General features: G+C 33.3%; 4 protein-coding genes and 1 non-coding gene across 11 annotated transcripts; 4 read left to right on the top strand and 1 right to left on the bottom strand.

Annotated features, from left to right (window-relative positions):
- Positions 1-668: 668 nt before the first annotated feature.
- On the top strand, positions 669-3655 carry LOC105645780 (RING/U-box superfamily protein). Of its 2 annotated transcripts, none has more exons than XM_089720244.1 (5): positions 669-882; positions 1221-1388; positions 2250-2685; positions 2841-2950; positions 3044-3655. In XM_089720244.1, exons 2-5 carry the CDS (start codon positions 1323-1325, stop codon positions 3071-3073), a joined length of 642 nt encoding a protein of 213 aa, XP_089576370.1. In that variant the 5' UTR covers positions 669-882; positions 1221-1322; the 3' UTR covers positions 3074-3655. The 2 variants fall into 2 exon arrangements, with proteins under 2 accessions (XP_089576370.1, XP_089576371.1); XM_089720245.1 differs by having other exon boundaries at positions 669-916.
- A 2028-nt stretch (positions 3656-5683) lies between these two features.
- LOC105645782 (ARID/BRIGHT DNA-binding, ELM2 domain and myb-like DNA-binding domain-containing protein) lies at positions 5684-11180 on the top strand. 3 transcript variants are annotated; one of them, XM_020683987.3, is made up of 3 exons: positions 5684-6030; positions 6295-7288; positions 9608-11180. In XM_020683987.3, the coding sequence occupies exons 1-3, from the start codon at positions 6026-6028 to the stop codon at positions 10502-10504; spliced, it is 1896 nt and encodes a 631-aa protein (XP_020539646.1). In that variant the 5' UTR covers positions 5684-6025; the 3' UTR covers positions 10505-11180. The 3 variants fall into 3 exon arrangements, with proteins under 3 accessions (XP_020539646.1, XP_020539647.1, XP_012086862.1); XM_020683988.3 differs by having other exon boundaries at positions 6245-7288; XM_012231472.4 differs by having other exon boundaries at positions 5685-6030; positions 6306-7288.
- A 2511-nt stretch (positions 11181-13691) lies between these two features.
- UBC5 (ubiquitin-conjugating enzyme 5) lies at positions 13692-17121 on the top strand. The gene is made up of 6 exons (XM_012231474.4): positions 13692-13857; positions 13959-14038; positions 14507-14621; positions 14745-14797; positions 14993-15121; positions 16798-17121. Exons 1-6 carry the CDS (start codon positions 13814-13816, stop codon positions 16926-16928), a joined length of 552 nt encoding a protein of 183 aa, XP_012086864.1. The 5' UTR covers positions 13692-13813; the 3' UTR covers positions 16929-17121.
- Positions 17122-17537: 416 nt separating this feature from the next.
- TRNAT-UGU (transfer RNA threonine (anticodon UGU)) lies at positions 17538-17609 on the top strand. Its single transcript has one exon. It is a non-coding gene; the product is annotated as a tRNA-Thr (tRNA).
- A 1095-nt stretch (positions 17610-18704) lies between these two features.
- LOC105645784 (Disease resistance protein (TIR-NBS class)) lies at positions 18705-23840 on the bottom strand. 4 transcript variants are annotated; one of them, XM_012231476.4, is made up of 3 exons: positions 23196-23786; positions 19420-22485; positions 18705-19191 (listed from the first exon to the last, which is right to left on the bottom strand). In XM_012231476.4, exon 2 carries the CDS (start codon positions 22414-22416, stop codon positions 19432-19434), a length of 2985 nt encoding a protein of 994 aa, XP_012086866.1. In that variant the 5' UTR covers positions 22417-22485; positions 23196-23786; the 3' UTR covers positions 18705-19191; positions 19420-19431. The 4 variants fall into 4 exon arrangements, with proteins under 4 accessions (XP_012086866.1, XP_037495632.1, XP_089576770.1 ...); XM_037639704.2 differs by lacking the exon at positions 18705-19191 and having other exon boundaries at positions 19302-22485; positions 23196-23365; positions 23685-23840; XM_089720644.1 differs by lacking the exon at positions 18705-19191 and having other exon boundaries at positions 19302-22485; positions 23196-23365; positions 23632-23781.
- Between the last annotated feature and the right edge of the window lie 4066 nt (positions 23841-27906).

Here is a 27906-nt window from a genome sequence, read left to right as displayed (position 1 = left end):
CATTATTAGTCCCAGATTGTTCCAGAAATAAAATTTTTAGACATGGACCCATTATCAGCCCAAGTTTCACATCTTCTGGCCCATAACAAACTGTCCTGGGGCGACAAATTATATAAAAAAGCCCAATATTGGATTAGACCTTTGTCTTATTTCAACACCTGTACTGAACTTGGTTATAACTATAAGGAAAAAAAAAAAAAGAACAAGAATAATAATAATTTGCTATATCCAATTATCCATGAGCCGGTTGATTTACCTATTTTTTGTATTGATAGTGGATATTTTCAAATCAAACTAAATTAAGTGAAAATAGAATAAAAATTAAATAATTCAATTAAACCGATTTAATTCAGTTTTTAACAGTGTCGATGAGAAATTAATAGTTATTAAAAAAAAAACTAGAAAGTATTTTCATTAATACAATAAATTTATTATAGAGTTATTAATTATTAAATTCAATTAGTATATATAAGTAGTTATTCTTATATAATATAATGATAAGAATATAAATATTAAAACATATGATGTTATATAAATTTTTAAAAATAATAATATAATTGAGTTGCAAAACCAGCAGGTCGGTGACTCGTTTCATAACAACGTAATTACCAAGAAGATTATCTAATTAAAATAAGACTGTAATAATAGTAGCATATTTAAAAGAGTCCTCTTTTTTCAGTGAAAGTCGTTCTCGCACGCAAAACAACAGTCCCTCTCTCGCAAAGAGCAGCCTCTTTTCCGGTCCTCTCGTCTCTTTCCCATAGCACAAAGCACCCTTAAAGCAAAACACTCGATTCCCTTCTCTTTCCATTTTTCCTTTCAATTCTATTTTCCAATTCAAAATTCCAGTTCCAGTCCCTGTAAAAATTTCAATCGAATAAGGTACTCAACTCTATTCAGATTTTTTTTGGGCCAGGTATAACTGTTTTTGATCATTACTTGTATTGATTATTCATCTATGAGCTCAAATAGAAGAGATCATGTTGTTTTTAATCGGTTTTATTTCCTGTTTTGGTCTTTGCTGGTTGATTGATTGATATAGTTTTATTTGAATTTCACTACTGGATTTTGTTAGGGTTTTATTGGGATTTTAACCGATGGTTTTTTATATCTTTAGGTGTGCCCTTTAATGGGTTTTAATTATTTTTTACTTTTTTTTTTTTTTTTTTTTTTTTTTTTTTTTTTTTTTTTTTTAATTTTGTTGGGTGGCTCTTGTATAGCTCTTGGATAGGATTGTTTCTAATGGTGGAAGCTGGTAGAAGCACATGATGCATCAACTGATTACAGTTTTAGATGGATATTGGAGATAAAGTAGAAGGACAATGGGAGGTTGCTGTTGTTGTTCTTCCAAGGGAACTGAATTAAATAGTGCACCAGCTTATTATTATGTCAGTAAAAAATCTCCTTCCTTCTTCTTTCAATGCTTGTTTATTCTGTTATCTCCGGTTAAAACTTTTGTGTTTAATTGTGGCGTGTCTCTTGTTAAGATTTAGTAGAAAAGTTGTTGGATTTTTCTTAATGATTTGCTTGGATTGGACTAGTGTTAATGTGCTCAGCAAGTAGCTAGAATGTGCTTTGTTTGTTTATCGGTTAGAGAGCAACTCTTAAAGGAATTGAGGTGTAGCTTGTGCTAGGTGATGCAGAACAATGAGATATTTCAAAAAATATCAGTAAAGATATGTATCCAAACTTAATACATATAATTTGTTGTGCATGGAGAAAGAGAGGATAATATACATATAACACATTTTGTATGGATTTCATAATGAACTCAACATGCTGTCCTGCTATGATTAAGAAATTAGATGTAGTTGCTATTTAAATGATTAAGAGCATTTTCTTAGATACTTTCCACTTGCTTTTATGATTAATAGGGTTTATTCAATTTTACTATCCTAATTAGATACCAATTTTGTAAAAATGCTCAGAAGTTATTTTGGGCAGCTTTATCATTGAGCATATAGGTGTCTGTTTTATCCTATTAGATTTATATACTGTGTGGTTAATTCTATTCTTTTTGGAAATTAAACTTGGTAGTCAAATCCACAGACCCCTCTCTTCCCCCTGCACCCAGGCCACAAAACCCAAGCATTTGCATTTTTGTTTTTTGCTTCACTAAATTTTTGTGGTTAATGTGTTGTTTGTTATTGTGATGGAATCAGCTGCTTAGTTATTGTTCACTGGGGGTGAGAATCAAATTCACACTTTTTTTCTTTTCATTACTTCTGGAACTCTCAATCTTTCTGCAGTATCCCAGAGCTTCGGAAGAGCATGTCCCACTATCATCTCGCCTTGGAGCTGCATCTTCCCTCTCTACGGGACTATTGGTTGATACAAACCTTGACACATCAGTCCCTGATGCTTATAGGCCACCTCCTCCACCTATGCCATTTGATGTGGCTCCAGGACGTCCTCAAACTCCAGTAGGGGCTCAGGAAACTTTCAGCAATAAGGATGATGCAGCAGAACAAACAGCAAATTCTGGTTCTGTTCAAGAAACAACTGGCATCAATACTCTAGAAATTTCAGCTAAGTGTGAAGACATAAAGGAGTCAGACTGTAAAGCACAAAATAATAATATAGAATTTGATTCAGCAAAGGAGCTAGATGTTGAGCTCTCAAAGTCAGTTGAACCTATTGTTTCAGCAACAGAGGAGGAGGATGTCTGTCCCATCTGTCTGGAAGGTAATGCTCTTTTTACAATTTTATTTCATCCCTTGTATGAGCTTCTTATGATGATTTAATATGGTTATTCAGCTGCATTCCCTTTTTTTCCTTCTCCCTGTGTGCATGCGCACTGGTAGTGATGCAAATCTTTAACTTTCCCTGCCTATCTGTAGAGTATGATGCAGAGAATCCTAAAATTACTACGAAATGTGAGCACCATTTTCATCTTGCTTGCATTCTTGAATGGATGGAAAGAAGCGAAACCTGTCCTGTTTGTGATAAGGTTTGCCTTCTGAAGTTTATCCTTTGGTAATGTAATTAGAAGAATCTTTTAGCATGCTTGGTGACAACACAGTTCCGATTTCTCTTCATGCAGGAGATGATAATTGACCCTCCTATTGATTAGTAGCGATGCTGAAACTTCAACCTCGGTCAACTTCTATGCTGTTTGAATTAAGTTTGAGAAGCAAAATTTACAAATGCACAAATTTGAGTCGTTTGTGTCCATTTTCCATTGGTTGGCACAGTTTTTGCTGCAGATGTTTCTTTTACTTTCTGAAGAGTCGATGCCCGTTTCGATGCATATTGTGTTTGTGCCTCAAGTACTGCATACATAAAAAAATAAAAAAAAAACGAATGAGAACAAAAAGGGACAGGGTTTGGATGCGAAAAAAAAAAAAAGATATGTGCATTGCATTCAATTTATATGGTAAATTAGTGTTGGCGATATAATGGCTAAATTTGCTTAATAGGGTGCATGTCCAAAGATTTTGTTGTTGATGGGCTTTCCCTTCCTCCCCTACTCCTCCCCCTCTGTCCCCTAGTATAGATTTTATGCAATTTACAAACTGAAACAGCATTTTTCACTAGTCAGTTGCTTCTTGTTTGTTAGATTATTTATGTAAATAGTACAAATCTGATTTTCACATGAAGGTTTGGTTTTTGTTGACTTTAGAGATTAATGATTTGCACAACTCATTTCAAAGCATTCTGTTTTCTAGTGATTGCTATTCTTTTGGCAGTATAAACTATTAAGGGTTGGTTTTTGTAATTACTTATTAGTTAATTATAATTTATATGTATCTTTTAAATATATCCATGAAATTGTTGGTTGATTTCTATTTCTAAAAGAACCCAAAAAGCACGTGGCTGTATATATATAACCCATGTTCGTCATCCTATTATAAAACCATGTGCAGATACAATAGGATAGGATTTGACATCTCATCCTCCTTCAAGTTCAACCCTACCTATTCATGGAAACGATACTCGTCTCCAATTTTCATGTCATAACAACATAACCTCAACTGCCAATATTTGAACAAATGATGCCTAGTCGAGATGGCTAAGTCAATATCTTTCAGATTATGATGGACTTGCTACATTTGTGATTGTAGCTTTAAGTCAGATTGAAATATATATTCTTAAGATTTTTTCCATTGTTTCCTTAACCAATTAACGTAAAATTCTACTGATGATGAGAGTGAGAGTTATTGAGTTTAAAGTTATTTGAGTTTAGAGTTTTCTCTGTTATAAAAGTTATTCTGAATTTGATGAATGTTATTTAAAAAGAAGCTGGAGAATTGCTCTTGTCGTATAGTTCATAATATTTTATTTTTTGTCTATTTGTTCTCTCATTAATAAAAAACAAAATTTCATTAAATTTAATTATTCAAAAAATAAATTATTAAGCTACATACTAAATAATAATTAATTTTAAAAATATTTTAAGCTACATATTGATCTGTAATTAATTTTTTGCATCTTCATTTCAATCATGTGAAATTACAACTTTCAATTTTTTTATAGGTCGACATGAATCAATCAAATAACTCCCTATGAAAATTATTGGAAAGAGAGAGCTCAGTCCATCTATTTGCTTTCTTGTAAATTTAAAAAATAAAAAATAAAACTTGTGACATAATTTAAGTGAATAAAAACAATTTTTTATGAAGAAGAGTAATTCCCAATCTCAAAAACAAAAACAAAAAGAAACTAAAATGAAGAGTAGTAAACTAAATTTGACATTAAAACATGACTCTATTATAAATTTCTGAGTAATTATTTTTCCTTTTAAAAGAATCTCATTCCTGTTATATCAAAATATTATGGAAAATTTTAATCAATTAATTCATTTTCATACCATTTTGAAACACTGCCAATTATTATAAAATGTTCTCATAATTAGGAGAATAGGGAGGAAAATTATGAACGTAATTCTCAGAAAAATAGACTTTTATGAACTTTTTAAGAATACAGACCTCTAGTTAATATAGGACATTCACTAATTTCATAATATATATATGCTATATTAGTTATTTTATTTTCAAAAACAAAAAGTCTATTCGAAAAATAATTTAGTTTTGGATGCTACTTTTCTGTGATGATATTATCTTTGAAAAATATGTTTCTAATAATTTATTTTTTTGTTATTTTGATTGTAATATTAAAAATTAATTAAAAATATTTTAAATTTATAATTACAAAACTATAAACATTTCATATTTGAAATTTTATTATTAAATATGCAAAAAAATATACAGTATCGGTCATTAGTATTTGGTAGTAATCATTGATGAGTCTGTAAAGAATAATGGTAGCCAGTGGCAGATAGTGATTAACAACATTTGATAACGGTAGCCCGTAGCAGACAGTGATTAACAACGATTGATAACGGTGGCGGTGACTATAAATAATATATAAATTAATATAGATGTGTATTTTATAAGATTATAATAAATTTATTAATGTTAGAAAATTATTTTCCTATTTGTTTTTTTTAACGGTAAAAATATTTTTTCATTAATTGATTTTTCTCAACAACCCAAATATTAGAAGATGTAAAAAATAAAATTTAAGTAAATTGTTTGTTCCCTTCGAAAAAAAAAAGGAAATTATTTTTGGAAAACAAACCGAACATTAATTGGTTTTTCGTAGTCAAATTGAAGAAAATAAAAAAAAAAAAAAAGAATTTCGATGTATTAACGAGAATTAAACATAAAAAAATTTTAAAAGACCTTCACTGGTTTTCTATGATTCTATTTATAAAGTTGAGATTTTTATTGTTGGTTCCTGCGTTAATTACAATTGCTTGAGACCCTAATCATAAATCTTCTCTGTTGTGTCTCTCTGTGTTCAATTCAGATCCCAGTCCAATATTCTGCAATTCCTCTGGCTGGCACCCACTATTTTTTATTTTTATTTTTATTTTTTTCAAGAATCCAAAACCCTCTCCGAGCTTAATTGTGGGATGTCCTCTGTCTATCGCTCTCGTGTTGTCCTCTTTGTTGTAACATAAATTTGGCGGCTCTGCAAGGCACGGACCCCAGAAAAGCAAATTCAATTCAAGACCCAGAAAATGAGGTAAAACGGAACAGGCTAAAGCTTTGGCAACTTTCTTCCTTCTTTTATTACTATTCCATGCCATGCCATGCCCAATTTCAAGATTTATGTCAACTTTCTTAGTTCTGTTTTAGCTATTCGTTTAGTGATTTTTCTTGCTTGTATCAACTTCTGAGCTTCTGAACGCGGAATAATAAAAGAAAGTAACTTAGTGCTTTTTATTTGTGATTATAAGGGCATTGAGCTAAGAAGGCAAACAAATTAAAATAAATAAATATATTAAAGGTTCATGGCAGGATGGTCGATGTTAACAAATGGGTCTTGCTCGGATATCATCAATGGACACAAGGGTAATGTTTGTTGCTCTGATGTTACTCATGCTGTGAAGAATAGTAACGTTGTTGGCGAGTCTGATGAAGATTCTGAAGTTAAACTAAGATGCCTGTTTGATCAGGTTCTTTCAGTTTTTTCCAATGAGGCAGCTTCTTGGGGGTGCATTAGGCCCATTCCTACATTGCTTGGTAATGGGGAATCATTGGATTTGTTTAAACTTTTTCGGTTGGTGAGAAAAAGAGGTGGGTTTGATATGGTGAATGGTTTCTGGTACTTTGTGGTTAAAGAGCTTGGGTTGGATCTTGCTGCTTCAGCTTCAGTGAAATTAATTTATTTTAAGTACTTGTATAAGTTGGAAAGACGGTTGAAGGGAAGAAGCTATAGAGATGGGAGATTGGGAAATGGGCAATGTCAAACTGATGAAAACGTTAGTTGTTTATCCGTGGAGTTGGAATTAGAGAAAGAGTTTATACGTTTGTTATCACGTGGATATAAGAAGAGGAAGGATGGTAAATATAAGAAAAATGGAAAGAATACCAATATGGTCGTTTTGAACAGTAAAACAGGCTTGTTGGATACCAAAAATGTACATGAAGTAAGCAATGGTGTTGGAAATAGGCATATTGATGCTGACGAAAAAATTCGTGATTGCAAGGAAAAGTATTCTGATGATGATGATGTTGATGATGTTGTGATTTTGGATCCCAGTATCGGCAGGAAAATATTTAATCCACGGAAAAGAAAACGAGAACCACTATCAAGAATGCTGGACTGGGTGATCCAAATTGCAAAATGTCCTGATGATTCTTCAGTTGGAGAGATACCACCATTATCCAAATTGAAGGAACATAAAGGTGGTGAATTATGGGCCCAGGTCATCAGGGCTCGGGATGCTCTTATGCGAAGAAAGCAAATTGAATCAAAATCCAAACGATCCCTTTTGCAGGTCTAGTTGTGCTTTTCTTATGTTTTTTTTTCCTCTTCAATATTTTAGTTCTGTTTTGCAACAGTTATTTTGTAGCTAAAGCCATTGGTGGAGCTAGAACTAGAAATCTAATTTTGGGAGGGGCCAAAAGTATTTTAAAAAGCAACTTTTTTGTATCTCCATGCAATGTGTTCTTCTTTTTCTGGTAACTCAATAAGGAGAGGGAAAAAAAGAAGAAAATAGAAGAGGAGAGAAGGGGATTGAATCAAATATAGTAAACTTAGCAAATAACAGAAAAAAAGAAACAAATTGACATTTTAAAATGATTTTACTTGGTTCTTTTCTTTTTTATGTAAGTTTTGATAATGTTTTTTCCCCCTCTGTATTTCAATAAATATTTGCACTTACATGGTAGAACTAAAAATACATACCTATGAAACTGGTGGTCACGTTCCAGTTTGAAATATTTTGAATGATAAAACTAATTTAATTTTGTTATATTGACAATCGATACTATAGATGACTAGGTTTTAAGATTTTCAATGTAATCAAGATATATTGTCTTTTGTCATTCACATATTTCTCATTAAACTTATATTTCATTTGGGAGGAGGGTTATAGTTGTAGAATTTCTAAAGGGCTTTTGGAGGGACATGGGTACTCCTGCGGTTCAACGACTGTCTAAATCTGCATCTTTTTCCTGTGCCTGAGGTTCTTTCTTTGCATTTTGGTATGGAGTACTAGCACTTGTACATCTCACTTGCATAGGTTAGTTTTTACGATTGTCAATGTTTTCTTGTTGCCTAGATTTATTAGCCAACAGCCAAGACTATTGCTTTTTAATTATTTAGTACTGATTAGAGTCAACATCTAGCAGAAATATTTTATCTTATTGAGGTGCTAAAAGTATAACTAACATACACCGTATCATATGATCCATATCTCATCTTCTATGGCAAACTTATTGACTTTATTTGTGTCTAAAGCTCTGCCTTTGCCTTTGAAAACCTAGGTAGCCCACTTGATTAAACCAATAAGAGGCATGAGCATCCATACTGATAAATGAAGTCAACTCACAAGAAAGAACAAGAATGGCACACATGCTTTGTATGTATTACACACACACACACACACACACACACACGTGCATGCATGAACTCAAGTATACCAGTAAAATATAACGAAATGTAATTATTGCAATTTGCTATTACCCTTTTGAATTGTTGTTCAGGGTCATTGGTTCCAAATATAAGATAATTTTTGTTCCAAAGTAACTTGAGACTTAAATTGATTTGGAATATATATTTTCATTGTGGAGTTTGTAGTTACATTGCCCCACTTCCTTTTGCTAACCGCTAACTACAAAGATAGCAATTCCACGAACCGATGCCTATTCTGATTAAGCAATCTATACAAGCTGTAAATAAGCCTATTCTATTTAGATAGTATCAAGATACATTTTATTTTGCATTTTATGCAAGTTGCAGATCATTTGAAAACTTGATTATGATGAGTAGTGGTGGTAAAACCTTGTAAATGCCCAAAAGCACATACATGCAATTTAAATAGGCTCATTATAGATGCATACGAGAAATAGACTTTTAGAGGTGCTATATCTTAGGTAATAAGTAGGTGTTGCCTTGCATGTACATTAGCACAAGTCTTTCAAATACATTTTTGAAATGTGCTTTAATGCTTTAATTGGCCTTCTCTTCATATAGAGATTGGAATTCCGCAAGCATTATATTTTGTAAGGACACCATTCAGTTCTGCCGTCTCATTGTAGAAGCACAGCTTGTTAATAATATTAATTTCTTTGTCATTTTTATCATCTTCCATTCCTTGCTTTTTCATCATGTTTGTGGCAAAAAAGAATTTGTAATTTGAATTTTTTTTGTCTAGTTAGTGAGAATACCAAGTCCATTATTCAAATGGAAAAATATAAATAAAATGATTCTTTCAATATATTTTAAATTATAAGATACCTGGTTGTTGACTTAAAAAATTTCACTGTATGCAGTCGTCATGTCCTCCATTATTTATAAAAATTTTTAAAATCTATGAAAAATTTTTGTTTCATGAAATTTTCTACGCTTTGGCTTGGTTTAAGATTGGATATGTTACATGTCCTTAGTCATATTTATAATCTTCAACTTAGATTTTACATAACTCTGTGTTATCCATCTTGTTTTAATCCTAAAGTTGACAATCCTCATCTTTGTGTCTAACATAAGTGTATAGATTTCAAAAAGGGTATATTTAGCGATTGAAAAAGTAGTCCATTTTAATTAATTGTTGTCCTTCTTGTGCTCTTATGAAAACAATTTGAACTTGGTACAGAACAATCAAAAGATGCATCCATCCATGTATGAGGATGTTTCCCCTCTTAGTGACCAGTCTGCAGAGAGGTTAAGGTGCAGTGAGCGGCTTCCTGCTTTGGTGAAACCTCGTTTCTGCTCTTGTTGCAATCCATGTTCATCTCCTCTAAGTAAATTGACTAGTCCTCCCAAGACAGAGTCTGAGAGTGGTCCAAAGGAGCAACCGCTTGTGCCTGATGATTTATCTGCTGCAAATACAACGCTCAACCCATCTGGGGATGAACATATCCAGAGGCATGCCTTAGTGGGTCCTCGTTTTCAAGCTGAAGTCCCTAAATGGACTGGTAAAGTTTCTGAGAGTGACCCTAAATGGCTAGGCACACAAGTATGGCCTCTGGCAAATGGAGACTGTAATTCCCCATTTGAAACAGATTCTATTGGTAAGGGAAGACCCAGTACATGTGGCTGTCAGCTTCCTGGCTCTGTTGAATGTGTCAGATTTCACATTGCGGAAAACAGAATGAAATTGAAACTTGAACTAGGCCATGTGTTCTATCGTTGGAGATTTGATCGCATGGGTGAGGAAATTTCACTTGGATGGACTGCTGCAGAAGAAAAGAGATTTAAGGATATGGTGAGATTTAATCCACCATCCCTAGACAAGTGCTTCTGGGATGATTCTCGAAAGTATTTTCCTAGAAAGCCAAAGGAAGAGCTGGTTAGTTATTACTTCAATGTCTTTCTTGTTCAGCGCAGAAGTTACCAGAACCGTGTGACTCCAAAACAAATAGATAGCGACGATGATGAATCAGAATTTGGATCCTTGGGTGCCGCTTATGGTCATAAAGCGCTGATGGTACCAATTGGCACCGACACGTTGGTATGTTCGGAGAATAAACAGTGCACTGATTTCAAGTAGAAAGGATACAGTTTAAGAATTTTTCACTCTGTTTTGAACCTTGATGGTTTTACAACCCTTGATCAAAGTTCATACCTGTTCTTTTGTTACACATCAGTAATGCATCATTTGATGCCCCAGATAATTTTGACAGGATTAGTGATTCACATTTGATACTGATGCAATTATGAAAAGGTGCAAAAATGGAATTGGAGCCAGCCAAGCCATGGGGCGATTTCGGCTGGCTCTACGAAGAGGGAATTTGCATTCTGTGCTAAACTTCTCCATTCTTAGTCATCCATCGAGTTATCTTGAACTATGCACCTGCTCAACATCAGGTTGGAAGCTGTGCTACTGATTCAGATGGCAGCATTCTATTGAACGTGGTCGTGTGCTGGGTGAACAACTCGGGTGAGGAAAATCGGGGTGGTGGGAGGTAGAGAGAGAGAGAGAGAGAGAGAGAGAGAGAGAGAGAGAGCTAGACACAGACGGCCGTTTCTTTCAAGTTTGTAATTTATTTGTTTTCATAAGGCTTGCCATTGCCAATTCTTCATATCATGTTTCAAGGTCTCAGGGATACTTGTTTTGGCAATGGCCATTTTGCTTCTCGTGTATTAGTTTGTTGTTTTGCTCCTGAAGTTCTAGTCTTCTAGATGAAGAAGATCAATACACAAGAAAAGGAAGTGGTTCTCAGTCTTGTTACTGTGCTTATGTCCAAAATCAAATCAAATTTCTAAACAAAGAAAAAGAAAGTTAGCAATGGCTTTAAACAATTTAGGATAAGGTTTTGTATTAATCATCTTTTCTGAATGGAAAAATTTAAGAAAGAAAAATGAGAATTTTGAAATGATCAAGAACCTGTTATAATCAAGAAATTGAAGATACTTTCTTGTATAGGGGCTTAAAAAAAAAAAAAAACAAAATAACAAGAAAGGTATAATGCCACTTCCATATAATTACTATATACAAAGAAAAGGATTGCGTGCCGGATGGGATGGGACGATGATGATAGGGCATTATTGAGTACCTTTAGCCAATCTTGTTTAATGCTACAAATATTATAATTAAGAAATATAAATATATATATATATATATATATATATATATAAAATAAATGTGTTATAAATTGTTTGACAGGCAAAACAAAAAGATAAAGAATGTGAGATGAGTAATATGATTATGAAGCTATAAAGAATCTCAATGTTCCAAAGCTTATATTTTGGATTTTCAACTCATGCCTTTTTCTTTTTTAATTATGTTATATTATATATGATAAATACCCACCTGCAATTTGCAGATTTTATATATAGTTTCTACAAAAAATTGTATAGCAGTCAGCCTCAAAACTTGTAAATTAGAATAGCAAAACATGTTAAATTGAAGATTTCAATTTTGTAATTTAGAGACACAGTATCCTTCAGATAGTAGCTTGTCAATTATAGAAACCAAATTATAAATGAAAGTTATCATTAGAAAAAAGACTGAAAAGACTCGTGAAGTAAATTTTTTTCTCAATAAGAATGATTCAGTACATGAAACATTTCACATTTATGAATTTTCAAGAAGATTGAACTTTTTTTAGTATTTAGATAATAGAAAATAAATTTTTTTCCTTATCTGTTCCATTTTATAAATGGTTAGGTGTAATAGAAAAATATTTTATACATATCCATCCTTCAACAAAGTATGAAATATTTTTTTTTTTTTTTTTTTCCATAAGAAGCATGAAGTTTCCTCAGTTTTGGGCAATTGCTTGCTTATACATGGATGTTAGTCATTATATAATATTCATGCCACCATCCTCTTATCCATCCATTATTTCATTTTCTAGGTTCACCAATCCTCCAACCAATCATTAAATAGAAACTTTGCATTCTTTAAACAATTTTTTTATTAAAAAAACTACTTACAAATATATATATGATATTGCTCAATTGCAGCTAATAATAAATTTTAATTTTAATAATGTGATAAAATTCTGCTAATTACTAAAATATTTTTATAGAGTGATTTCATAAAAAAAAAAAAAACAATAAAGAAGGGCTGTGAAGTCAAATAAAGAAAAAATAGGCAGGATGTTCAAATTTTATTCATTGGTAACCTAATTACGTCCTCTGTTTCAAAATCAACGACAATCTTTAACTCGACACATAGACTAAAGAATATAATTAATAGTTTAAATTTTACAAAAATTAGTGTATAAAATATCTATTTGCTCTCCAATTAAATTAAAAGAGTGATTGATGGACAATTATCTCATGAGTAGAATACTCAACAAATAAGGATAGATTAGGAAAGGAAAAAAGTTAATGGAGTTTTGAAATTATAAAAACGACACTTATTTTAACAGGAAACAGAGTATTTAATGCTTAATATTGAATGAATAGATGATGTAAAAGTTTGAATTATTTAAACTTTAATTATTACTACATCTATTCGGTTAATTTTGTTTTTTTTTTATTAATTTTTGGTAAGAATTAAGAATATGTTTCGGTCGGAAAAAAAAAGAGAATATGTTACAGTATCTCAATTTAAAATAAAAATTAATTAAATTACCCTTTAGTTAATTCTTTATAATTAAAAATAGATAAAACTTAATCAAAATATCTAAATAAAGGTAAATTTGAAATAAAATAATTAATTTTATCTTGATTTTTTACAAATATCATACGAGTTGAAAAAAATTAAAAAGTATTAAATTTAACGGAAGATAATAGTAATTGAAATAATTTCAATTACTAACATTACATATATATATTATCAATTTATAATGAAAATATTACATGTAAATGACAAGTTATATATGAAAAATTTTTAAGTTTAATCTTTTAAGGAAGACTAAATACAATTATTAAAATTTAAATAATAAATTATGAATGTAAGAAAAAATAAATATGATGATAAATTAATTTTAGATGCTAGTCAGTGGTCTAATTAGTTTTCATCTTTGGAACAAGGGATTTTAAATTTTATTTTTTTAATTATTAAATTATTTTTCAACAATTTGATGAGTTAAAAAAATAACAAAAAAAAAAAAATAAGAAATTAAAATGAATAAATAATAAATAATACAATGTCTTAATCTTTTGTTAGCTATAGTGAAGAATATATGAAGTTAGAAAAGTTACTGTGATGGGAAATAAATACCATGGTGAAGTCGGCTCCCATGTATGGATACTACAGCATATAAATACTAGTACCTAGTTTCACTCATTGGTGTCTGAACTACTGCTCTTCTTCTGGGTCTCTCTTTTCATTAGGGAAAAAAAAAAGCTACTTCTCCTTCTCATCTCACCTTTCTCTTTCTCTCTCTAAAAAGATAAGAGCAAAATGTCTTCTCCAAGCAAACGCAGGGAGATGGATTTGATGAAGCTGTAATTATATGTTTTTTGAAATAATTCTTTATTTGATTGTTCTTTCTTTTCTTTCTTTTTTTGATTTTCTTTTTTTCTGGGCTTTGATTTGGATTAACTAGGATGATGAGTGATTACAAGGTGGAGATGGTCAATGATGGCATGCAAGAGTTCTATGTTGAATTCAATGGACCAAAAGACAGTACAATCTTCTATACCCATATTTTCTCTTACAATTTTCTATGATCTAATTTGTTTCTTATGTGATTAATTGAACTTTCTTTGATGTTCTGTTTGTGGGTTCTTTTTATTTTGTGTGTTGAATTATTTGTATAGCTGTGTTGACTTGTTCAGATACTTTGAGCTGCAGATTTGTCCTTGACAATGGTAACAAATGAATATTTACCTTTTCTTTCTGCTTCTGTTATCATTGGTTATTTCTGGCTTTTTGTAATGAATAGTTTTGATCACTGATGAATAATCAAAATTGTGACCATTTGCTTTTAGTGCCTAGTGGAGTGTGATTTTGATGAGTTGTATCCTCTTATCTAACTTAGTTTCTGTAAGCTGCATCTTTGTTGTTCACTGATTTTCCTCGATGAGGATAAAGTATATTGGGAAGTTTACGGATAGGTTATGTCTTTTCTTGGTTTTCATTGAAACATGTCAGGTCCTTATCAGGGAGGTGTGTGGAGGATAAGAGTAGAACTGCCAGATGCTTATCCGTATAAATCTCCATCTATTGGCTTTGTCAATAAGATCTACCATCCAAATGTTGATGAAATGTGAGCCAGTGCACCTTAAAATATGATGATTTTACAAGAGAATTTACCTCGTTCAAATGTTATATGTTTTCATTTGGTGACTTTTCATTTTTAACAAAAGAGTTAACTGTTTTTGATTTTCAGGTCAGGTTCAGTTTGTTTAGATGTTATCAACCAGACTTGGAGCCCCATGTTTGGTAAACCTACAGCACTATGTTTACTTTACATACAGTTTATATACTACGGAGGGAGGTTCTATGTGTGTATATATATATATATATATATATATATATATATATATATATATTTAGTCTCAAATTCTTTCATCAATTTTAATTTGTGCTGTTATCATTTGAAGTTGATTCTTTCCTTTTCCCTACAATCCTCTCCAGATCTGGTAAATGTGTTTGAAGTGTTTCTTCCTCAGCTTCTTTTGTATCCCAATCCATCAGATCCATTGAATGGAGAAGCTGCTGCTCTAATGATGCGTGATCGCTCTGCTTATGAACAGAGAGTAAAAGGTAGCAAGTCTAAACTTGAATTATGAACTCTCACATTATGACTTCTGTTTAGCTGCTGTAAACTAAGATTAAGATACTTCCACTCGAAGCTGCTTTTTTTAATCTCTTGATTTAATTCACTCCATAACTGTTTTTGAAAAGAAAATCAATGAAGTTGATAAGAGGCTGGACATAGAAACTCCATTGTGTGTTGCGCATAACAGTAATCCTACTCTATCTATACCTTGGAGGTTTGAGAGCATACTACGGCAAATAATTTGGAGTTTCAACCTTGAACCTGATGAGTAATCAAAAGTAATTCCTATTCCAGTTTCTTAGCATTTTTGCATTCCTACTTAGTATCTATAGTTGCTTCGCCCAATTCCAAGGAGAAGTAACTGGATAACTGGTAGTATTTTGAATGCTATTTGGTTGCTACCATCATATGATGTATCTGGGTTGTTGAAGTTGCTAGTGGATTTAATTGGTATCTGCCTATGTGGGTAGCTCACACCATTACTTGTTACAATTTGCTCCATTTGTTTTCATTGGATCAAATGGAATATGTTTCCAATGGGGTTTTCAATGTTAGAATTTAGAATAGTAATTGTTAGCATTTAAAATCAAGTGTGCTTAGAAGTTAGAACATCTGAGGTGTCAAACTTGTACCTTGACTTCTCTTCACAGACCTTCAGGGGGCACGATTAGATCCTTTGAAAGAATATGGATCTTTATACTGCGATTTCCTAGTATCTTGACAGAATACTAAAACTGTTACTCCAATTAAATGAAAATTTTTTTCTGTATGCATCAGTTATTGTTCATTCTCAAGTTATAATATTGAATAGAAAGAGCAATCAGTAATTACTTGCATTTCGTGCATGATTCACTGAAGACCTGGGGAATGTGAACCATTTGATTATTTTTTAGTGCTGTAGATAATTGTACATCGTTGAATATCGAAAAAGTTGCTTGGAAAACATTTCTTTATAATTTCTGATCAGAAATTCAGCCATTGCCAAGGAAGACTTCATTTTCTTAAGCAAATGGTGCTGTCTTTTATGTAGCATGAGTTTATATCAAAGGTTATCATTCATTGCCTTTTAAATTGATCTGAATAGTGTCAACATAAATTCAGTTCACTGTTTCAATAAGGACGAGGTGACAATAATTTAGGTGAGAATGGTATATAACTCTCACCATGTAAGTTATTTGGGGCCCTAACGCAGTATGGTTTGGTTGTCTTGATCAATTCATCTAATTTGGTTTGGAAATCAGAAGTTATTGAAGTGATTACAAGATTATATTGAAAAAGTTTTCTTGGTCGAAGATAGATAAGAACTATACAATGCAGCATTAATATGTAGCTGAAGAGTCTTTACTTAGGTTGAACTTTAACTTTGAGTAGTGATATATGAAGCAAAAGACAGTTGTTAAGTTATTGAATGAAACTTGGAAAAGTCTGCAATAGACCTTGTCTCCATCAATGTTGAGGCTACATTGATTACGATCTTCCTTCCTTTATGATTTGTACATGTACAACAGTGTAAAACATCTCTAGAACTCAGTGCAGTATCATTTTCTAGCGGGAGAACTTGTACATCTCTACAAAATTCCTAACGGAGCTTGACTCCATTTTCTTTCTGTTAGTCATTTGTTTCTTTAATTCATATTGCTTAGAACTATTTGATTTCCAGAATACTGTGAGAAATATGCTAAGGCAGAGGACATTGGAGCCAAACCGGAAGAGAAATCGAGCGATGAAGAGCTGAGCGATGATGATTATGCCTCTGAGGATGACCAAGTTGCTGGCAAAGCTGATCCTTAATGGCATGTATAAGTGCATTCTAATTGTCTGTATCTGTATATGATATTCAGATCTTCGAAAATGAAAACCCTTAAAAGAACTGAAGGCTTATGGAAAAAATTCTGGCCCCTCCTGTCTTTATCTTCCATGCATGTTCTGTAAATTATGCAATTCAGGATCAATGCCTTAGATGTTCATTTATTGTTGGGACTAATTAGCTGTTTGCATGCATAAAATGGTGTTTATACATGTAACCTTTCTGATTCCCTGTAATGGCATGATTTATGGGTTCTCATCTCACAATTTCCTCTTGTTTTCCTGTCTAATCAATTAGTACTATTTTGTTTTTTTTGGCACAAAACTTGGCCATTGGAGAGCATCTCTGACCATTTTGCTTATGAAAATGCATAATTTAAGGGCTCACCTCGTGCACTAAACCAATTAAGAATGAAATTCTAGTGTGATGATAGTATTTTTACCATTTATTGAGGAAAAAAATGATAAAACACTAACAATTTAAATTTTTAAAAAATGAATGAAAATTTTCTGGATGGCTCAGTGTACGGAAAATATGCGTTTTAAATTACTATGTTGTTCTATATATTGAAAAATTAGGCCAAGGTTATATGTGCCCTTATAGCTCAGTGGTAGAGCGTCAGTCTTGTAAACTGAAGGTCCGTAGTTCGATCCTGCGTGAGGGCAAAATTTTATGCCTTTTTGTTGATTTTGATTTTAATTATTATATCTTTTCTTGGAGATTTTTCATATTCATTTATTCGCTATATAAGAAATTTCTCGTTTCCATCTCAAATAATAAGTTCCTTTTCCTTCAAAAGCATTAATTTTTTCTCCTCTGCAAAAGAAATTTGGATTTTGTTTATTTGTAATTGATTTGACAGAACTGAACCTAAACTCTAATTAAAAGTCTTTTTGTTTAGGAATAAGTTTCTAATTATAAAGTTACAACTCTGAAATCCCATATTTATCTTTTGGTTCTCTTGTGTATTTTCAGGGGAAGAAAGAAAAACTTGACCTTTATGGAATAAAGAGTAATGCACAGGAAACAGTAAACACAACTTTGTCACTGACTAAGCTCAGTCTTTCTTTTTATAGTGGATAGCAGCTTTTTATTTAGTTGGTTAATCAGACTCAAGAAGGGGGGAAAAAGTACCAGCAACCCACAACTGTAATATTCCCTAACAGGAAAATGTTGAAAGCAAACTAACCCTTTTCCTTTTCTTTATTGATTGGCTCAGTGTCTTACCCCAAAGCAGTTCATCTGCACAAATTAAACAGTTGAAAAAGCTGAAAGTGCTTGTTGAAAGATATAGTTGGAAGATTTTCTAGATTTATAAATTGTACTACCAACTTTCGCTTCAAAGACAAATGTTGCTTTACAGCTATGGTGTATGGAAACTCTCAGATATGAGTTTCGGAAACGTTTTCGTGTCCTCTTCTGCATAAAAATTTCATTTTCCCCATGTCAAGTTATATTAAAATTTCGCTTTTCCAGTATCATTTCTATATTTTCAAATTTCTGCATTTTAAAATCTTACATATGTATACCCTTGTTTTTGGTCACAAATCGACTAAAAAATTTATAAATATCATAAGCTTGTATGCACTTTTCTTTTTTGTTTGGCGTGCAGGGAAAGGTGATAAGTCATAAGTTTCTTAGATGAGATGCCCATGTTGGTGTATATCATCTATCTGCCTCTATATATTACATGTCAGGTTCCGAACAAAGAATAGTCATAAATAAATGAAAGAATGAAATAAATTAGATAAATAAATAAATAGAGCAGAAAAGATTTCTGAATTGGCCCTGGTTAGAGATCCTGTCTGTTACATGTTTCAACTCTGCACCAATATGAAGCACTAAAATATATCTCCATAGAGGCTGTATTAGAGGTTACTTTGACGATAACTCATCAGTCTAGCAGTAATATACTACAGAACCAGAAATAGAGCAGGGGATCATCAACCTTCGCCATTGATAGTGCCACAAGAAGGCAACTTCATTTATGATCACCATTCTTGCTGAATGAGGGAAGAACAACAATGATCATTCCCAACGCGCCGACGCCACATATGGTTGTCTATAGGGAAAGAACTCCTGCCATATAATGTTCTGCAATGGCCTCTTCCTAGAAATAGCATGTTTCGGGATGCAAGGCTACTTGTACAAGAATATCCTGTTTTAAAATCTGATGCAGCAGCAATGTATCCCGAGTTGGCCAAATCTTAAATGCTAAGTATTAAATAGGTCCCCTCTTCCTTTTGTCTGATTCAGAAAAAGCAATAGAGTGAAGAAGAAGAAGAATTTAAGGAAGCATGATGCAACAACAAGCATGTCAAAATAAGGTCAGAAATGCATGTGTAACAACGGGGAAATTTTAGTAATGGGAATGTGTCATTTGTTGACTTGAAATTGTATAAAAAAAATCTCTAAAATGTTTGTGATAGTTTTATTTGAGAACTTTTGTATGCTACTACTGTAAATTTTGCTTACAAGAAATATAGCCTATGGTGAAGTGTAAATCTGAATATTGGCAAGAAGCCTGGTGAGCTTGCTTAGAGTTTCGCGAGCAGATATAGTGTCTGGATGATCTTCACCACTAATCGAAGTTCTAATAAAAATAGCTTTCCTTATTAAATCATCCCCAATGTCGAACTGTCCCCCTCTCAACATGAGCTTTGCCCTAGTTTCCAGCACAGTGGCTCTTGATAGGGCTAGCTCCTGCCAAAGATATGGATTCAACTGAGCATTCGTCTGAATGGGCCTCCAACATAGTGATTTGTCCAACCACTTCTCAACTGGGGTAACAAAAGCTTGGTCTGCTGCTTCCAAAGCATTAGTGCATAGGCGAAGGAGCTCCAGTGCAGCATTGCATCTAGAAAATGTAATAAATGTCCGAATTGCAAGAGGCAAAACGATTTCTCTAACAATGTACAACAATTCTGACACCTTCACCTCGACGGCTTTACAGTCATTGCCAAATCCAAATAGCAGGAAACATGCAGCCCATATATGATCTGGATGGTGGGATATAGATCCACGACTGATGACAGCTTGAACCATGGCCTCTGCAACTACCATTGTTCCTCTTTGGCGCGCATAAAGCTTAACAAGCTCATTGACATAGATATAGCCTTCCTTGGTACTACTTCTTGCAATATTAAATCTCAACAACATGGAAGATGCTTCTGCCTCTGACCTTCTGATGTATGATGTAAGACCACAACTCAAGGAATGCAATAACCTTTTCCATAAATGTCTCCCTCTGTGCTTTCGAGGCATTTTGTTTGCAGCTAAGGCTAATATAGTAACAGGAATAGCAGCTGGTGCAAACCAACCACTGGCCTGAACCATCCTGCTTGCCAAACTCCTTGGCCCATCTGCATGATCAAATATTGAGAAGCATACCTCAAACAGTTGAAACAGAAAAATGTTTCTCCTGACTGAATGAGCTTCACTTCCACTCCATGATATCTCCCTCATGGGCATTCTATTTATGGTGTCCAATAGCCTGCTTGGGTTTATAGGTAGCTCATATAAAATTGCTCCTACTATTGCAAGGCCCAAAGTTAGTCTTCCCACTTTCTCCTCTATAGCCCTGAGGACATCGACATCTGTAATTGAGTAGTCTTTCCCACTTCTCTGCATTAAACACATTGCCTCAAGACCTGACAAGTAAGAGAGTTTCAGGGGTTCCAAATTCAGCACACGACGGAGTCGTGTGGAAATTATGATGTGAGTCTCTCCACCAAAGCGGGGAAGAAGATCCATTATAAGTTTTTGATCCCACCAATCCTTTTCACTCTCCAAGTTATCTATAACCACCAAAAAGGGAATGTTTCTCATTAGCTCTTTGCGAACTCTAGAAATTGCTTCCTCTTCTTGCTCCTCAAAACTTCTCATCCTGCCTTTTTCTAAGCAATTCTGAATGCCAACATCAACTTCCAGAAATGACCAGAGATTCAGATAATTCTGCCTAATATACCTGCTTTCTCCTCCAATCCATAGAACCATCTTATACCTCTGGTGGTATCTGTAGGCAAATTCCAGAAGAAGCTCCGTTTTGCCGATTCCAGATTCCCCAGATACACAAGCAATCCCCTTCCCATATACAATCTTTGTTGATCTTTTTCTCTTAGCATAACGTCCTCCATTCTTCGGTCTTACTTGCCGCTGCTTTTGAGAAATTTCTGTGCTTTGCATCTCAATCTCCTTTTCAGATTCTTTCCACACAACTGGCCCTTTACCTTTTTTGGCTCCCTTCTCGCTTCGTTTTTCTTCCATTGAACTGCTCTTATTCCATCCAACAGTCAAATTCTTTTTCCTGGGTCTTGCCTTTATCTCAAAGTAATCTCTTTCTGAATCTCCACTGACATCGCCAAAAAGTATGAACTCTAGTTGAGACAATTCTTTCTTCCTACCAATGAAGTTCTCATTTCGAGGGAAAGGGAACTCGTCTTTATCTACCTTCTCTCTCCACTGAGTCAACCGTTCTACCACACTTCTCCTTCCCAACCTCATTGCCAAAAGTGTGACAGCTCTCAGTATGCAATCTCTCCAGTTACCCTCTTGAGCTTCCAGTTTCCAATCATCAACCCGAGAGAGGCCATTAACAGCTTCTTTCCACTCCTTCTCCAATCCACCATACAAAAGCCACAATTCACCTCCATGTTTTTCCCACAACTCTCCTCTCTTCTCAACTATGTCTCTGACTAGGCAATTGTCTGGGGTCAAATCAAAGAATACTGGCACCAAATTCTTTTTGCTTGCAAAATACCGCATTTCCTCAATGGTATATGGATTCCGAAATGACTTCTTCGTTAGGATTACAATTCCAAAAGAAGAAACATCCATTGCCTTCTCAACAAGTTCATGTTTCCGTGAGTTCCTACATCGAGCTCTGTCAGATACAAAACAACTTATCCCTTGAACCTCCAATTCAGCACGAAGCCAATTAGCAAACCTCAGCAAAGAAGGTTTACAACCATGCAAACCTAGAAAGACATCACAGCTCCTCAGTCTGTTACAGGAAAGGGAAACTGACACTGGAGTATGTGATGCTTCATGGCTTCTCCCATGTTTTCTGTGCTTCTCCCTGAACCCAGAATAATCATTATCATGGGCAAAGTTGTAACAATATGGGGAGCTATTAGAAATGCCAGTTGAGGAAAATATTCGATCAAACTTCTGGAAGTCAGTTCCGTTTTCAGCAACTGGATCCCTCGACATCTCTGGCAACGCTCCTGTGACATTTGCAAGAGATGCATATTCTGGATTTCCTGAAGTAGAGCTAAGAGGATCACCGCTTAAATGAATACTGTCACATTGAGCATCTGACCTTGTTGATTCAGATATTTGACACGTTGGTGATCTTGGAGAGAAGAAAGGTGACTGATTTGCTGAAAAGAATGCCGAAGATGATGATGACATATTCCTTAAAGTGGTTACTGGCAACACACCAAATCTGGAGCTATCTTCTTGGACATCCATTTTTCAAAAATCCCCCTTTCCTGAGCGTATCAGATTCTATGCGTGGTCTCTAAATAAGAGAGTTCATTTCTGAAATACATAATGACTTAGTTCAGTAAAAGAACTGCCCAAGTGAAATAGACACATTTGAAAGCGCACCAGCAAAACTGTGTCGTTGTTCACTATTATCAGTTACAATAGCTAATAAACATGAAAAAAAGAACAGTCCGCACATATAAAGAAATTTGAAATTTCACACGACAAACCAAGAAAAACTTTAACATTGTTGACTCATCTCAAAAAGAAAAAAAAAAAAAAAATCAACCTTTATCGCCAGACATTGAACAGAAGCTCTCAAACTAAACTGCAAAGCCCTAGATATCTAGGAGAATGACGGAAAACAAAATACCTTCCTAATGAGCAAATTTGAAGAAGATAATCTGCAATGGCAATAAGTAGCTCAAAATAGAAAATTCAATACCTAAAGAAGCAATGCAGAGATGGCAATAAAAATAATTACAAAATTGAACTGCTATGCCTAAAGGGGTAAAAACTAGTAACAGTAGTGAATATTTATCCTTTTGAAATCTTTAAGAAGTAATTCAAACGTGCTATTCATCTAAAATATATGGCGTCAAGTTGAATGAAAAAGCTATAGAACTCGTCAATAAAAACTTGAACTTCACAATAGATCTAACTAGCAGGTTAAGACGCGAAGAAACTTTGAATAAAGAAGCCCCATTTCAGATTTGAGTATACTAAAATAACATTTTATTTATAATTTAGATCTGGGAACTTACTTTACTAGGCTTCAAATCTCGAACTCGGTTACGAAGATTCAACCTTTAGCCTTAAAACCAATCAAACCAGTTTAAAAAATTGAATGCTGAACCCATAAGAATTCAAATTTCGAGGAACCCAGATAATCTCTCGAGTATAGTTTATTATCAGTACAATGAACTGAGCCAACCTGCAAAAAAGGTGACACCACCTTGACATACACGATTACCACAAGCAAATAAAAAGGACAAATGATTATTCAATCACATAGAGAGAGTATTGACAGTGAGAGATAGAGAGTGATAGAGAAGTAGAGAGATAGAAGTTCATGGTCTCAAACTGAAAGTAATTGTATTTTACTACCATTTTAGAGATAGATTTCATCTTTTTGATAGTGACCCATTTCAAAACAAAAAAAGGATTTTTATTTAAAACCTATTACAAAAATTTGCTTACCTTTCCGGTTTCTAGTTAAAAGGAAAAAAGAAAGTAATATAAATATTACTCACCCAACAAGACCCTTAAAAACAGTTTCTGAAAAACAAAAAAGAACAACTCTTCACACACTTCTTTCTTTGTCTAACTAAAAAGACTGTGTTGCTTTGTTTTTCTATGTCTATGAGAAAGTGAGGGAAATAGTGTGCAAGAAACAGAAGCACCGTTGGAGGAAGGGAAATGGGACCCAATAGGATGGATCTGACGATATATGGGTTCTGTAGGCTCCACATTAGAATGATAGAAGAGACACTCACCCCTTTTATAGCTGTGAAATTTCAGGTAATGCACTGTTGTTTCACATTGGACTTCTTCCAGTGTTCCTGTGGATGATGTTAAAGGTTTTTTACCCTTTTTAGGTCTAATAGAAAAAAGCCTATGCTTTTTAATTTCTTTCTTTGAATTGTTTTCGAAGGTTTTTGCCTTTTAGTTCTCTTGCTAAAAACTTCTTGGCAGTATAATTCATAAAAATTCTTTCTTTTTCCTTCAAATGATAAAAATTCTTCTCTTTTTCCTCAAATGGTAAGACAATAAAAATGCATTCTTTTTCCTTCAATGATAAAAATTCTTTATTTTTTTCTTCAAATGATAAGGAAACGGTAACCATAATATTTTCACATACGTATGCATTGGGATTAAAAATTTTAAATATTTACTCTCTGAAAATTTTTGAAATTTGGATTATAAGGATCAAAAGACCACTAGTAGCACATAGTTCAATTAACCAGCTCAAAAGTTAAGAGTGTGCCAATGATGATGAATAGAATAAAATGCCCTTCTTTTGGCATGAATTGAATACCATTGCTTTCACATAACTTCTAATTTTCACTTGTAAACAATGTGCAAAAGCTATGGTTAGTGTTCCTAACCAGTTCAAAAGAAAACAATGGTTGTCTAAGGATTAACCCCATTATCATTTGTATATTTAATGATAATTGCTATTTCTCCCAAATTGCACTGTATTTAAGATTGTAAATAAGACAAGCCGCTCGTGAGCTATTCAAGACTCTGCTCGATAAAAGCTCGAGCTCATTCGATAAGTTTATCGAATTCGTATAATAAATAAATCGAGTTCGAGCTCAGTTCATTAGCTCACAAGCCAGCTTTATTGAATCAAGCTCAACAAGTTAAAATCTACAAGTCAACTTTATCGAGTTAAGCTCACGAACTAGCTTAATAAGCCAAAATTCAAATAAATATATATTAAAAAGAAATTGTTTTAGTTTGATAAGTTTCGATCTCAAGCTCGAGCTCTGTCTTGTTTATAGTTACTTTGAACGAGTTTGAGCTCACCAAAGCTCGGCTTAAATCGGTTCGTTTACCGCCCTAATTATATTGACATGCAAAAAAAGATTTTTTTTTTCTTTTTCTTTTTAACAAATTTAAATGTCGAATTTTTATGTCCTATCATTTATGGTCAGAATTTAAACTCTGCCCTAATTATGGAAGAAAAATCCTTATTACATTAATTGTAGATTCTGAAGTCAATGATGGAAAACAAAATTGGGAAGTATTTTTTAACTTCCTTGATCACCTATTCACACCATTGGCTATGGGAATGAAACTCACACAGAAATTTTGCTCTCTTCCAAAAGTTACTGATTGCAATAAGATAACATCTCTATCTATCAAAGGAGTACTATTAGGTTGACTTGAAGGGATACTGGATTTGGCTCTTTCAACATCAGTCCAAAACACTCTTTTGATGCCCATTTTGGAGCACATGCATACATGTGAGACCACACTGAAATGGATGGCTGAGATCTATTCACGCTCTTATTTCTATACTCAATCAATGGCTTAGATTACAACACTTTTACTTAGTAATAAGAGAGAGAAAGAGGGAGAATTATGGAGCATTGTAGTTTTGAACTGGAGTTGAATACATTCTTGCAGGCCACACCAGAACATTGCCCCCAATACTTATGGACAACTTAGAGAGTTCATCTATGAAAAAAGCATAAACTATCTTTTCTATTGTTTGGTGGCTAATCATCAGAACATTTTTTTCTTTAAAAGATAATATTTTTCCTAATTTAAAAGGAAAAAAAAAAATCTTTGCAGCAATAATTTGATATGCTCATTTCTTCTATCCTCTGCAACTCAAGTGGGCCATAGAGAAAGAAAATTGTCACCATCCTAAGTTTGATCTATCAACTCCATACATTACATTGATTGATAGTTGTCTACTTTTGAGCAACATATCCAATCCAACCAACAACTTGACCTAATAACTTCAAATTAGTAAGAGGAGATTTTTGTTAAACCATATAAATGAACATGTTGGGTTAGAAGTTAACAAAAGAAGCAAATTTATCTTCTTTGATGAAATCCAAAAAACAGAGCATTTAGAGGAAAATAGACCACATTGTACCTTAAACCTAGAATTTGAAGGTGTGAGCAATAGAGTCTCAAGCATGCTCAAGAAGACAACTGGAAATTATACAAAAGAGTGCCTATTGTTTCCTATTAAGACACTAATTATGAGGCCCATAATCAGGAAGCTGCCTAACCTTGTTTCTTCTTAAATGTTAATTACTAACATTAATTATAATAATACCATTAAACACAACCTAGCTAGGTGGTGGCTAGCTTATTTAACAATTCCATTCAGTCACATGCACCTTTTTTTTTTTTTTTTCCTTTTTGAGATTTACACCTTAAACTAAAGCGTTGAATAACAACTCTTTTTTATCTTTTATTATATTGACCTCTAATTGACTGGTTCAGTTTTTATTCTAATTTTATCTATAAATATACAGAGGAAGTCTTGAATTCGAATTTTCTCGATCATGAAAATATTCATTTGGACCACTGTGTTGTACCAATTTAGCAAGTTATATTAAAAATGAAAATGCTTTGGGCAATGTACCAATTTAGCAATGGCAAATGATCTTATCTATTTGGGCAAAATTTAGACTAGTAACAAAAATTTGGTGTATTTTTCTGTAGAAGCAAAAGGAGAAGAATCCCTCAAAAGGAACACCTAAAATTATTTTTTGCTGAACTTTCTCAAACTAAAGCAACTAATAGGTCATGTAATGTAAACTTAGCAACCTACCAAATGTAATTAATTTGTCTAATTATAATCAAAATGTTGAGATGTCTCCCTTTTTGTAATCTATAAAGAATAGGGAATTGCAGCATATAATGGGCAATTAAAAATTGTTGACAGCTTAGCTCTAAAGGGTGGCTTTGCAATTATAGGAGATATAGGTGTCAAAGGACAATAAGTTGACTCTATTAGACCATATAAATCAAAGTTCAAGATCTTAATGTCCCCAATCTAGTTTCTAGATTTTTGGATAGGAGTTGACTTTGGCATTAGAAGCTTGAAAATGGAGATAGTATCACATTTAAGTTTTCATTGAGGTGGATGGTGGATCAATTGCTTTCATGCCTTGTATTAAAGAACAAGGACACTCTATAAAGAAAGACACCGTACCCTTATGGGCAAATTCTTTGAACACCCCTTTTTTCTGCAGGCCGTAATTTGTGAAAAAAATAAAGATTTTAAAAATTAGATATTCCCAAGCCCAAAGAGTTTTGGAAGTAAAAATTGGAAGCATGAGAAAAATAATTACTCCAAACTAATGGATTGAATTACTGAAACTCTAAAGTTTTCTCTTCACTTCTTAATTTCTTCCCATAGTTATAATTCTAATGTCGGGTATAAAAGAAGCAAAGCTTTAAAAAAATAGAGCCGATGAAGTAGCCTCCCCTCCTCTCGAACTTCACCTTCCACTTCCCCCTCCTCTCAAACTTCACCTTTCACTTCTCACACATTTTCTACAGGATGTAAAAAAAGACAAACCAGAATATATATAACTGAAATCTTTATTTAATCATTAGTTATTTAAACTGAACTTGAATCTATTGTCTGGTCGTACATGCATATACTTTAGATGCATATACTTTAGGCTATGCTTTTGATAAGCAGGTTTTTACTGAAGCATCCCAAACTAGACGCCCATTGGATTAGATATGAGGCTGTTGTTTATGTAGTAGCCCACTTCCAACATGGGCCAAATCATCTATTACTATGGAGCATTGATTAGGGCTTTGAAAATGGTTGGTTTGATGTGACACTGAAATGTTATTATCTTTCTTCTACAGCACTGAGCTTTTAAACTGGTCATCATTGGTAAACAGTGATCCTATAATTACAATTTGCTTTTAATTAAAACGGTTTTTTTATTTCCTTTTAATAAAATAAAATATCTTCTAGTTGGGGGC

Source organism: Jatropha curcas, chromosome 4 (genome assembly GCF_041381405.1).
Source record: "Jatropha curcas cultivar XTBG-Jc1 chromosome 4, XTBG_Jcur_1.0, whole genome shotgun sequence".
In the NCBI taxonomy this organism is placed as follows: domain Eukaryota; kingdom Viridiplantae; phylum Streptophyta; class Magnoliopsida; order Malpighiales; family Euphorbiaceae; genus Jatropha; species Jatropha curcas.
The sequence above is the reverse complement of the archived record's forward strand: the minus strand, read 5'-3'. Positions and strand labels throughout refer to the sequence as shown.